The sequence below is a fragment of the Rhinolophus hipposideros genome, assembly GCF_964194185.1.
Source record: "Rhinolophus hipposideros genome assembly, chromosome: 5".
NCBI lineage: Eukaryota > Metazoa > Chordata > Mammalia > Chiroptera > Rhinolophidae > Rhinolophus > Rhinolophus hipposideros.
The window spans coordinates 56,439,322-56,453,418 of record NC_138051.1 but is presented as its reverse complement, the minus strand read 5'-3'; the positions used below and the strand labels follow the sequence as shown (position 1 = coordinate 56,453,418).

The 14,097-nt window shown below is 40.5% G+C and overlaps 1 protein-coding gene across 3 annotated transcripts in view; it reads right to left on the bottom strand.

The window, feature by feature from the left end:
• Positions 1 to 14,097, bottom strand: part of ZNF609 (zinc finger protein 609) — a 185,106-nt gene that overhangs the window by 51,796 nt on the left and 119,213 nt on the right. For all 3 annotated transcript variants that reach the window (XR_013993449.1, XM_081049941.1, XM_081049942.1), the window contains exon 3: positions 2,219 to 2,444. Coding sequence is in view for 2 of the 3 variants with exons in the window: in XM_081049941.1 (XP_080906067.1) it covers positions 2,219 to 2,444 (226 nt within the window). In the remaining variant the exon portion in view is untranslated. The remainder of the gene's footprint in view (positions 1 to 2,218; positions 2,445 to 14,097) is intronic.

The following is a 14,097-nucleotide window of genomic DNA, read 5'->3' as shown; positions in this document are numbered from 1 at the left end:
TTAATTATGATCTGACTTTTGATTTTTCAAATTTACGACAGTGTGAAAGCCATATGCATTCTGTAGAAATTGTATTTCGAATGTTGCTCTTTTCCTGGCCTGGTGACCTGCTGTACCTTACTCTCTTGTGATGCTGGGCAGCAGCAGCGAGATGACTGTGCCCAACTGCAGGCTGATGTAAGTGCTCTGAGCACGTTTCAGGCAGGCCCGGCTAAGCTATGATGTTCGGCAGGTGAAGGGGATTAAAGGCATTTTCCACTTACTATATTTTCAACTCACGATGGGTTTATCGAGACATAACCCCACTGTAAGTCAAGGAGCATCTTTATATACAAAACTGCAAATTGTAATGAGTGCTGTGAAATAGTATATAATTGTAATGAGGTGCATTAAAAATATATAATAGAGGAACTTCGTAATAGGCTGCCAGTGACAACCAGAGAAACTTTCAGAGCAAATGATTTCTCTCTCTTTCTCTCTCTCTTTCTCTCTCTCTCTCACACATCTATCTATCTAATCTATCTATCTCTCTATCTAATCTATCTTATCTGTCTGTCTGTCTATCTCTGTGCTAACATCCTCCTGGCAGGGAGAGAGAACAGGAATCCTCAGATAAAAAGGAATCCACTGTTCACTGTTCTCAGGAGAGTAAAAGGTTAGCTTCACGTGCGCAGTTTTCCTCAGGTTCACATATATGAAAAGCATTTCACCCCCGGAGAAAATTCACTAGCATAAAGATCGGTAGAATCAGATGTTTTCTATCTTTGATATGTTGAGGGACAGACCCCGAAGGTTGCTTGATGTCCCAGGCTGTGGTCTGGATATGTCTGTCATTCCTACAGATACTGTGGCTGTTCAGTGATTTGGCCAAAGGCAAATGACATTTTAAAAATCAGAGACAGCCACTTCTGATTTCCAGATGGCACATGTATACACGTACCCAAGTCAGCCCCGAGCGCCAGGCTCTCTTTCCACAGTCTCTGCCTCAGTGTCTAACACAATAGGACTTTTTTTCTTTTTTTGCTTTACTGTCTCAGGTATGTAATGAAACCTCATCAGCAGTATTATTCTAAAAGCTGAAGCTTTCCTACATAACTAATGGTGAAAGAACCAAGAACACAGAATTCTTAGGTTGTATCACGTCAGTGCTGACTGCAGGGTAGACTGTAAATACTGAATCCCAACAGAGTGTGCAGAGGAACAGGCTTTATCAGAATGACCAGAATGAAACGCCTGAATCGCCACAGGAGCCTGACGAGGCAGCTTATGATAATCAGAGAGAACGAGCTGAGCTCCTAGGGGCCTCTCAACCCCTCCGAGTGGGGACACGCTGCGAGGCTGGTTATTGATGCAGAGACCTGATGGGCCGCCGGGGCCCAGCCTCTTTAACCACACGGCCTGTGACAAGAACTTGGATTTTTCACAAAAAGAATGTATTTGCTGAAATCAAATTGCCACAGATGGTACCAAGGGATCTGAGATACCTGGCTGAGTCCCTTTGCATTCCTATTTTTTCAGCTTTATGAACTTCTAAAACAGAAGAAATCCTGTTCTCAGGGGCAAATGGAACATGTAAGAAGCCCGGATGGCAGCTTTGGGCAGAGGTACCCTACAGAGAGCCAACTGCCTGGTGGATGCCTGAAAACAAGACCACGTAAACACGTCCCTGTCGCCTAGGCCTATAAAATCTGTACTAAGCGACAGATGCATGAAGTGGCGTGGGTGGCTGGGCAATGAGGCAACCAGTGGGAAGGGCCTGGCGGTGCCTCCAGGTGTTCAAAAAGGTAAGCGTTACACATGCAATGAGCCAACACTAAGTCAATTTAAACGGTTTCCATTTCCTTGGTTTCCACTCCCACGGCTGCCCTTTTATTACTTTTTCTCTTCCAGCCCAAAAGTTTATTTATATTTGAATTCTCTCATATAAAATGATCGAGAGGGTATGGAGTTTGAATTACCTGGCCAATGCCTATCAAATGACTGCTTGCGTGCCAGGCTATGAAGGGGAGATAATTCGTTTTAAAAAACCCCACAACTGGCAATATTTAGAAGCTGGGCAATTTCACTGAGAAGTTTGCTGTAATCCTCTGCGTAGGTACCAACAGCAGACTACGGTCGCTTGAGAATCCTACTAAATACTTGGTATTATTTATAGTCATCAGCGCCTGCAGGCAGAAGCAGGTTGAAGAGAGGTGGGAAAACCACACGTAGCACTTACCGTCTTCGGTTTCCTGCCACACGATGCCCTCGAGGTTGACGCTTGTCCCAGGTTCACAGGGGCCCAGGCACTCAGGCTCGGTGGCTAGAGCCACATCACACGTGTTGACCCCGACTGATCGGGTACGAACCATGATCTGCTCACAGGGGGAGGAGATGTCATTACTGACCACGGGTACCAAAAGGTGCAGCGGCAGCACCGCGGGTGTGGAGACGGGGGACTCCATCTGCGGGGAGAGAAAGGAGGAGCTGATTACAGGGAGAAGGCTCAGAGCAAACACCTTCTCTGTGCTCCGCCACGTCCTGCGTCCTTTCCTGCCCGATTGTGGAGGGTTCTACATGTAAGACGGACCCTTCCCTTCAAGTTCTAGGGCACGATACCACTACAGATGAGTGCACCCTGCGCTAGGAGAAGCTCTACTTCTTATTAACAATTTTCCTCATAAACTGTGCTTGGCTAAAAGCATATAAAAAAAAAATCTCGTCTCATTTAAAAATCTCTAATGAAAGAGAATCAGGGCCAGATTTCAACAATAACAGAGTGCACAGAGGAAGAAAAGGACCAGCTTCTGAGCCATGTTCTACTGCTGCCATGACGCTTCCCAGCAGTCTATCATTCAACAAGTAAACGTTAACCAGGTATAAAATCCAAGAACACGGGAGAGGGTAAAAGGAGGAGAAATATCCAGATCGTAGGAATGCCACTTCAAGAAGACTGGAGCTTTCATTCATCTTTAGCTAGAAGGAAATCTACTTAAAAGTTATATAGGAGACCAGGAAGTAACGTGATGGGGTTTTCTGTTATAACAGTAACTGGTTAATGAGAATGGCATTCTGGAGTGTGAATCTAACATCAAATTTATCTGTAAGAAACAGGAGGTGCTGTTACTATCCAGAAGCCAATCCACAGGAGTCTACAGATGAAGTTGATTACGCACACAGAGATCGAAATAGTTGAACATAAGGACCGTCAATCTACCTCCAAATCTAGAACCTCTCACAAGATCCCAATTACTTAGATTCCAAGAAGAATGCAACACATCGAGTGTTAAATGAAAAGTTGTAATAGAGGGTAACAATCCCTTCACTTTTTAAATCCCAGCATTTATCACGGTGGCAGAGTACCAACTCCGAATCTACAGTGCCCAAATCCTAACTGAACATAGTTTCTTGCGTATGCAAAGCCACTCAATACACACAGACGGATCTTCCCTGAAGATTAAATGATACCAATCAGCAGACCTAGATAATGAGAGTCAAGGAATGGACCCTCTTCCCCTTGTTAAAGACTTTTTTAGTACAGGTTGAATATACTCCTTCAACAGACCTACATTCAGAGAGAGCCACACATTGAACCTATAATCCAAGCTGCTGGACAGCTCTGCAACATACCTCTGGTTCTGGAATAGTTTACTGCATGATCACTGCTCTACCTATAATCCACCTTTCTCCTCTTAACACACACACACACACACACACACACACACACACACACACACACACCTTGCTGGCCTCGAAAACTACTCTAGAAACTGTAACCTCCATATTGTACCCATTCTCTGCAATTAGCTCTGACATTTGGCTTAGAAGTTACTGCGATTTGCAGATCATCACTGTCAGAATCCACACAATGCTAAACACTGATTCTGATTAATTCTGGTCCCCGAAAAGCTGCCAAAACATCATCCTTATCAGCTTGTTATCACACACACACACACACACACACACACACACACACACACACGCATACCTTGGACTTCCCTAATTCCGTCTTTTTCGTAAAATGAAATCGAAGTGGAAGCCTGTGTAATGAATCTTCTGCATGATAGTAAATGCCAAAAGGCATTTTCACTCTCTTTTGCACTCTTAAAAATCAGGCATTTATAATTTAATTTGGCAACCTTCTTGGGACGTGGTAGATCCTTGAAAGACCTTGTAAACATGTCCATGCACAGACCTAAGGTAGAAACATCACAGGGAAAGTAAACTACTACTCCTAGCTGTGTTAGAATCTGGTCCTAATCAGTAAGCCCTTTCAGGAATGCTACGAGAAGGTGGCTGATAACTTTTTAGAAAGCAAGTTTCCTGGAGAGTTTACCCTTGAGAGTTACTAGAAAGGGGAAATTAGAGACAGAGTATAGATCATCTTCGCTCCTGGCCTTCCCCTTGTTTCTCCGCCAAGACAAAAGCAATTTCGCAGTCATCATGTGCATTTCCTTTGCCTGGAGTTCGTTCCCTTTTCTATAACTTTCTTCTATGAGCAAGAAAAATTCCTGCAAGGTCCTCTTTCCACACAGAGATTGGCCCGCACCTTCTAGGTCACTCCTGTGAACTTTCTGATTGTTTTCCCTGATTGGCTTGTCCCGTTGCCAATCTGTTCCACTGCAGAGGCAGCGATCCCAAGCACAGAAGGAGGTGAGTCCCCGGCGTGTCACCTCCATACTACTTTCCCTCTCAGCCAGCAAGGACGGCTCTTTTCTGGAAGTGGTTTCATTTCCTGTTAGGTTATTCAGTGCTGCTGGAGTCCAGGGAGAAGATAAGCCACTCACAGTCTAGAGAAAGCCAAGCCCCCAGTTCTGTACTGACAGATACAGAAAACAACATCTAAGATGTAAGTAGGAAACACCACCGTTACAATCAAGCACTTTGCCCAATTAAACCCTGCGATAGGATATTTGAAGAGAAGAAACTTAGCTGATCACTAAGAATAACTGGATATACACGAGGAGGTGATTAACACGTGTCTGCACCCAACGATATACCTTCCTGATCAGAGTTACGTAGTAGAGTTCAGGGTGTCTTGTGAGGATGGCTTTATTTAATTATTTAGTTAATTAAAAGGGATTTTTAGAGGTGAGGAGAAATCCACCTATGGGTTTGGAACTATTCAGTTTCCTTCCACTTTGCAACAAATCTAAGGAGAAATCACAGAGCAGCACAATAATGTTTAATTACAGCTCCAGCTCTAATTACCGTTTGGTCACATCTATAATCTACACTAAGCCATAGTGCATAATAAGCAGCTCTGTGATATTCATCTAATAACCTAGGTGGCTTTATGGGATTTCATATTCTACTACTCACTGGAACAAACAGAGCTTCATTTATCACTCTCTAGGAGAGAATGAAAATCAGGAAAGGATTCATTTTGCCACTTTTCCCATATACCTAGGATATAGGAGCAGGGATTGCCAGGAGATTGGTGCCAGCAGGGAAAATAAAGAGCAAGAATATAAAAAGTTAAGGTAATTAAATACTTTAACAACTAGGACCACAATAAAAGCGGGGCAAATTCTCACTCTCTGAAGTGCTAAGAAGTGCCACCATGGATTCTGGGGCTCACTGAATGGGGAGGTAAACAACAAAACAAAACAAAAACCTTCAAAGAGACTCACAGAGAATTTAAAGATGGAAATCTCTTAAGTTTCCCAACAATTTATATTCTTTATCTTTTAATGATACTTCTTTTCAATTCACCTTTAGATATTAGTCTTAATAGCACGTATTAGGGGTCTGAGTGCTGACCGCAGGTGACACAGAAATGCGAACTGGAGAGAATAAAGAAAGGCCAAAGCCATTAAACTCCCCGCAAGAAGTAATTACACACTGACTTTGGCTGCCTCCCACACGAGACGCACTGATGGAAAATTTCAAGGCTGCAACAGCATTTTGGGGGTAGAAAATGCAGTAAAGAAATATTTGATTCACACTCTCCCTTCTTCCCTTCACAAATATGAGTCTAATATCTTCACCTTCACAGTCAAAAGGTAGAAAGGAAGCTGGTTCTACTGACAACTGCAGTAGCTCTTAGAAACTCCCTTTTATCCAAGAATGAAAGATAACTGGGGGTAATGGTTAGATGAACCTTCAGATTTATTCAGAATTATCAGACAAGATGCTGTAGAAAGTAGAATGTCAAATATATTATTAAAGAAAGAGAACATCTTATTAATATTACTATGTTACTATATTAATAAAATGTTCTTTCTTTAATAATTGCAAAGTCCTTCAAGATTTTACAGTGACTCAGCACTGGGAATACCAACAGTAATAGAGGTTCCCGATTCATGGACAAACACACAAGTACTTCCCCTGTCAATACATTATATAAAACTTGGCTTGCTCACAAAGTTTTTATTGTGGGTTATTAAAAAGAGCAGGTATTTTTAAAAATCACATTTATGTATTTGTATTATTTGTCTCTCAAAATACAGAGGAAAATATCTTCAGTTATTTGAACTGCCTCCTGTTAACTGGGATTTTGAGACAAAATAAGTTTACTGTATTTAAAAAAAATAACTAAGGATTATTTTTGCTTATTCTGAAATACCAGAGATTCCTTGTGAGAGCCTGGCAGGTAGATATCATGGAATAACTAAGGATGGAGGGAGCAATAAGAATTCCTCTTTCCAGCAAAGCTCTTGTCAAAATGCAATAGAATATTCTGAGAGTCAATCTTAAAACAACACAACATTTAACTATTAATGAAGGAGGAAGTCAGCTCCTTTCAAACACTAAGTACTCTTTGACCCTAAGTGAAACACTAAGTACACTAAGCTTGTCTTTAAAAAAAAAAAAAAAAAAAAAAAAAGAGGAGGAAGGAAGGACAGAAGGAAAGGGAAGGGGGGAGGGAGGAAAAGAAGAAAAGGAGGAAGAGAGGGAGAGGGAGGGAGAGAAAGAGAAAAAGGAAAAGGAAAAGAAAAAGAAAAAGAAAAAAGAAGCTGCTGGCAGGCTGAGCTTCCAGATTTCACGTTAGGCTGCTCTGAAAAAGAATTTGATTGTAACTCTGGTTAATTTCCAACAAAAGGCAAGGAGGAAAACGAGAAAAAGAAAGACATGGTAGCTGGCACCGCAACCAGACATCAAACAGTTCGTAGAAGCTGCATATTCTATTATTCACAGAAGACTTACTTTAACACTCTACCTAGTCAAGGTCAGCAGTGAAGGCTGTTCCAGTGTGTACTAGAAAATGTAAGTGCAATGAACATATTATTTCAAGAATACAGACTAACTATAGGGCGTTCTCCTGCAAAGATCTCTACACAGCGTCAGGCGTAGACCCTGAAGACCTCTTTGGGTAAAGAGGAGATAGTGGATCCTACGATCCTAACATTCAAGCTTCTTTAAATTCCTACTGTGTGAGAATGGATTTATTACGCTGGAAATTTAAAAAAGGAAAAAGACATCTCACAAACAGAATCAATACACGACACCAATCACATGGCAGTGTCCATTACTCCATTACGATGGCAAAGTCTTTGCCAAATAAAGCGTCTATTCTGCTCATCTAAAATCTTCTCATTCTGCAATCTTCTGCCTGCTTGAAATTCACAAATTTTCTTTTAGAAAAGTTATTAACTTTGCAGCCGATGAGTGATGATAGGGGCCTAAGTATTTGGGGGGGGGCGGGGGACCTCTGAAACTACCCCCTGCCCCCAAAAGGTTGATAATCCCTCCCATTCCTGTACTGTTCCTAAAATGGCACTGGAATTAGCTTCTCAAGAATTTGAGAAAAACTCATTCTTTGCCTGCAACTACTTCCTCTCTTGAACACACTTCTTACCTCCTTTCACATACTCATTTCCTAAAAAATCAGAGGGGAGCTTGTCATTTCTACTCCATTCTCTTACCCCTTAGGATATAAAAACAAACAAACAACCCACAAACCAAATAAGGTGAACACAGAAAGCTAAAGCCTTTTTTTGAATCCTTCAGAATCACAGATGTTAGAAGAAAAGTCTCAATTTACTTACAATATGAATGGACCAAACTGTACTCAAGAACCTAATCATCATTCATATGGGTGGTCCTATGAGAAAGCATAAGAATTCTAAATTGAGATGTAACCAACCACATCTTGCTCTCCAGTAGCTTGGGAAGGAGAAGTGGGAATGATGCTCCCTGCTTTAACCAGCTGTTCTTCAACTTCCTGGTCTCAGGAAACCGTTCCAGTCTTAAAAATTGAGAACCTGACAGCTTTTATGTACGTAGGCTCTGTCTATTGATATTTACTGTATTAGAAATTAAAACAAAGATTTTAAGATGTACTAATTAACTTATTTAAATCAACTAACAACTTTGACGTGACAGAATTAGAGGCAGAAGAGATTAGTAGTGGCCAGGAACACGTGCTGGTGAGAGGCAGAAGGGAGGAGGCAGGTGTGATAAGGAAAGGGCGACGCCGGTGGCCCTGGCAGTGATGGAACAGCTCTGTGTCTTGACTGTGATAAATACTCAAACCTACACATGGGATAAAATTGCACAGAAGTACGTACGTACGCATGTACACACCCATGCACACACACAGTACAAGTAAAAGGGGGAAATCTGAACATAAGTGGGTTGCATCAATGTCAACATCCCTATGGTAATGTTGTCCTATAGCTTTGCAAGGTGTTACCAGTAGGGAAAACTAGGTAAAGCGTCCATGACATCGCTCTGAATCACCACAACTACAATTATCTCAAAAAGATTAACAAAAAATCAAGAACCCAAAGAATTTTTATTTATGTGGAATATACCTATTGATATTAACCATACTAGAATTTAAAAAGAAATATTTCAATGTGCATTGACTTGTTTAAATAACATTTAAAAACCCATTATGCATTAACATATATAACATTTTAAATAAAAATAACTACAATTTTTCAAAAGAAAGGAAAACAAAAGAAGAGCGGCACCGATTTACTTACATTTTGCAAATTTCAACATCTAGTTTAAGAGACAGCTAGATTCTCATGGCTGCTTCTGCATTCCATCTTGGTTAAATGTTCTGGTTGAAGTACATGAAGAAAAGGGCCTCACACAGATTATATATATATATAGCCTTTGCAAATAATTGTGGATATTTTTCTTTGATATGACACCAAAACCCAACAAGTGTCAACTCTTAAAGGTTAGTGGTAATATGAAATCTGACATTATTTGCAATGAACTTTTTGTACCTTACACTATAATCCATTGGTCTATCTTGCACTTTGAAAGTTTCTTTTACCCATGCATGATTTTATAACAGCATGCATTAGTCATTTGGAAAATATTAATTCACTGAGTTATACCGCTCTTTCCAATATGGACACATTTCATTTCATTGATATGAAAAAGTCATAGTCATCAGAAAAAGTCTTCAAGTACTGGTAAGCTGTAAAACTCATGGGGAGTGAGGGAGGAGAAACAAATTTCCCCAAATTATGTTTGCTTGAAAGCTCAAATTTTATCATTAACAACAAATACCGTCAGTTGTTTTTCTTGGAGTAATAGGCTCATTTCATTCACTTTCAAGAAAACGTCTGCCAAATACCCAAGTCTGAATAATTTGTCAGTTGTTCTTTCAAGTAAAAAATGGCATTTCATGAAAAAAACTGGCTAGTTCAGCTCACAACTCAATTCCACAAGTGTTTTATGTGTACTCCCCATTTTGTCACATAAAATATAAAATGACATGTACTCAAAGGCGGAGACTGAATAAATAATAATTTTTACTGCTTTATTTAAAGATATTTTTAAAGTGAAACTGGCTTTATAAAATTTTTTATATTTTGGCCGGCCGGTGGCTCAGGCGGTTAGAGCTCCGTGCTCCTAACTCCAAAGGCTGCCGGTTCGATTCCCACATGGGCCAGTGGGCTCTCAACCACAAGGTTGCCAGTTCAATTCCTCGAGTCCTGCAAGGGATGGTGGGCAGCGCCCCCTGCAACTAAGATTGAACACGGCACCTTGAGCTGAGTTGCCACTGAGCTCCCGGATGGCTCAGTTGGTTGGAGTGCGTCCTCTCAACCACAAGGTTGCCAGTTCGACTCCCGCAAGGAATGGTGGGCTGAGACCCCTGCAACTAGCAACGGCAACTGGACCTGGAGCTGAGCTGCACCCTTCACAACTAAGACTGAAAGGACAACAACTTGAAGCTGAACGGCGCCCTCCACAACTAAGACTGAAAGGACAACAACTTGACTTGAAAAGAAGTCCTGGAAGTACACGCCGTTCCCCAATAAAGTCCTGTACCCCTTTCCCAATTAAAAAAAAAGAAATCTTAAAAAAATTTTTTTTATATTTTACTGAAAGGCCTAGCAATGAAGAATGTGACAGCTACTAGTACAATTTGGTGCATCTGATTTGATTCGTGCTAAGGTGGCCAGCCATTGCACGTACCACTGCGTCTGCACCACCGGTGCCACGCCAAAAAGTGAGTGGGAAAATGATGTCTTAGTATTCTTCTGAAAATGGTTCTGACCTAGCAGAACCTCTGAAAAGGTCTCAGAGACACCTCGGAGTCTACAGATAATATTTTGAGAATAAGTTTCAGCTTCTCTAGAAGTATATACCCATCTGATTCCTAAACAAAACTGGGGATCTGGTAGCAAGGAGTTGAGGGAGATTATTCGTTGGGCAAACAAGAGTTTCTAGTTTGGGTGAAGGAAACAGACATGAAGGCAGGGGAAATTATTAGCAAGAGTGGAGTAGGAAAGAACACTCCTAAAATGCACTATCATGATAAGTATCTCATAAGTAAGGGATGTTTATGATTAGGGATTAATAAATTTCAGCAACTGAGTAATAAGTAAAAAAATTGGGAGAATGAAGAGCTCAGTTAATTGTTTAGAAAATGGACAAATAAATGATGGTCATTAACTACTGACAAAACTGACCCTTACTCTTGGCTGGGGGGAGGGGGGAATCATTCCCTTGAGTGTCTACTTGTTTTCAAATTGCCAAGGATAAGACTTCTCTGAAATTATAACTTAGTAGTTCAGAAACATGCCATTATCTAAAAGAAATTTAAAAATGGGTCTTTAGCCAGGAGCCATCATTTCCTACAGAACTCTCCCTTGTCTTTGCTACATGAGCTAAAGGTATAGAGATAAAACTGTACCTTGGTCTGAAGGGTGACATACAGCATGGATTTACTCGTGATTATGGACACCTTAGCACTGTAAAACTAGGAGGGAAATGGCCATCTGGTTAGATAGGCTTCACTGCCCAAGTGTCTCCTAGGTGATGTTGTGTTCTAGAAGGTCACAGAATATCCACTGATTTTGTTTAACTTCCATATAAGCCTCATAAATTTGACAGAAAACTATGGGTTAATTCCAATGAGAGGTCATTCTAGTTAAAAAAAAAAAAAAAAAAAAAAAAAGCACCTTAAGCACCAGCAAAGCTGATTTGCTTTGCTGGAGAGCATGTTGATATTTATACTATAGCCTCTCATTTTGTATCATGTATATGTTCCTAAAAGAAGATGTAAAACAAAATCATAGGATGGAAGTACCTTACACATCATCTAACTAACCACCCAAGGGTAAAATCTTGTCTGTAATAGGTATTCATAAAACCTCTATATGTACTCCATCCTCATCTATCCGTGTGTGGGGAGAAAATAACCCTTACTTTACTGGGATGGTTTAGAAGACTGAATTCCTTAACACACATCAAGCGCCCAGCAGTGTGCCTACAGGACGCTGGCAATCTCAAATGGCATCTGTGACCAACTCTTCTAAGAGTCAAGTCACTCTCGGAAGCTCCCATTGAATTTCATATCCATTAAAGCTCCCTAGATCTTTTCTAATCAAACTTTGAAAAGATTGTCTTCAATCCCCGACCCCCCGTTTTCTTTCCCAGAAGCAACCAGTGCAATGCACATGTATTTCCTTGTTTATAAGTACCTTCCCTTTATTCCTTTTACACAAATGACAGTGCACTATATACACTGTTCTGTACCTTATTTATTCATGTACCAAAAATGTAGGAAACTGTTTTAAACTTTAAGTGCTTATTTCAACCAGACAGACTGGTTGAAATCTCAACTCTATTACTTAATAGCTGGACGACCACAGACACATTATGTAATCTTTCTGAACCTCAATTTCCTCTTCTGTAAAATAAAAACATCAAGGGTACCTCTATTTCATACAGTCATTGTATAGCAATTAACTGCATGCAAAGTGCTAGTGTACAGTGTCCAAGACACAATAAAAGTGCAATGAATGTTAGCTAATGATGATGAGAGTAATATTAACAGTATCTTGTTCATTTTATTTCATCTTTCAGTCTCTTATGACATTGGCAATCTCTGTTCAGACATTCAGTGCTTCAGCTATCCATCTGTAGTGGTTCATGGTAGTCAGTTTTGACTTTTCATCATGCTTTCCCTTCCTTCTCTGGTAAAAGAATTTTTCTCTGTGGGAAATCCATTCCCCCAACCTCGTTCTACTACAGGAGTGGCCGAACTCTACCCAAACTACAGGGAATCAGTTCTCCACAGGCTATGGAGATACCTTCCTCATCTGGTCCCTTCCTCTGGAAGTACTAATCAAATATGGAGCTTCCAGGGGCCATTTCTCCTAACACATGAAGAAGGCTTGTCTAAGAATAAAGACAGTTCGGAGGAAAGTAGAATAGGGAGATGAGCAAAGACAGAATTCCAATGACTTATTTGAGCCTCTGCCTGAAACCAAGGATCTCCATTCCTTATTTGCTTAAACTAGCTTGAGCCAGGTTTCCATTACAACTGAAAAAGTCCTGACCACTACATATCACCCACATATTTATATGCATACTTTCTATTTAGTCATGGAAGCTATACTAAAATTGTCAAACAAGACTGGACCAAAGGCAGAGTCTTGTGGTATACCACCTCTACCGTAGGTGACAAACATGTACTAATCAATACTCTTTACCTGCAGCTCTTCAGCCAGCTATGAAGTCACACAACTGTATTACCAGTCAGTCCAAATTTCACTGACATGACAGACATCAAGAATAACAGAAAGGCTTTTTCAAACACCTTGAAGAAATCGAGACATTCCATCCCGTCTATCCACCCAACGACTCTATTGGGAAGAAAGAGTTTAGAGTGCTTTGCTTTAGAACTTAATTTGGTTTTTAATAAACATTCTTTTTATGCATCCTTTCTTCATTCATAAACATTAAATATTTACTATGGTCTAACCATTGTACTATGAAAAGTGATGAATTTTAATATGAATATAAACACAAGGTAAATAGCTATGCACATAAAATTAAATTATCTCTCTTTGCTGTATATATAGAAACTTAAAGATACCAGCTGAAAAGTCTATACTTTGTTTAAGGCTAGTGTTTATTAAATAGCTCGTTTCTAGGTCTGGTGGGGCAAACAAATGTGAACAAGTTATTAAAGCAGTGTCATAATAACGCAAAAGAGGTAAACACAAAATGGGAAACATAACTTGTGTCTACCTGAGAGAGTCAGGTAACACTTTACCTGAGTCTTGAGGAATATGTTCAACAGAAAGATAAGGAAAATTCGGTTATTTCCATCAGAGGCAATACCAACTACATGGCCTGAGAGGGAACCACACAGTTTGGCAGGGAGGGCGTGGAGGGAGTGGTGGGAGATTACATGTCATGGTAAAGGAAGTCAGTGGAGTTTTAAGCAGGATAGTGGTATGATCCAATATGCTTTTAAAATTTTTACTTTGGCTCTGAGGGAGGTTAATCAGAAGTCTAGGGCACCAATCAGAAGCCCACTATAACAGTCCAAGTAATATATAATGATGGCTGGAACCAAGGCAGTGGTAGTTGTAATGGAAAGAAAGGAATGGGTTAGAGGTGGGATCCGTAGGATTTGGTGGTTGACGCAGTGTCAAAGAAGTAAGAAAAACCTGAGCTGATTTCAAGTTTTCCGGTGCCATTACCTTAGACAGGAGATATAAGCAAACAACAGCGACAGTAACAAATTGGTGGGACAGAATCAGAAAACAAGTTCAACTCTGGACACAAGTTCTCAGTAGGTGGCTGGAGAGACAGGCCTGGAACTCAGGAGGAGATCAGAGCAGCAGGTAACAGAAGCCATGAAGTTGCTTCATCCAGTTATAAGAGTCACTGTATTCTAGTTAACAGATT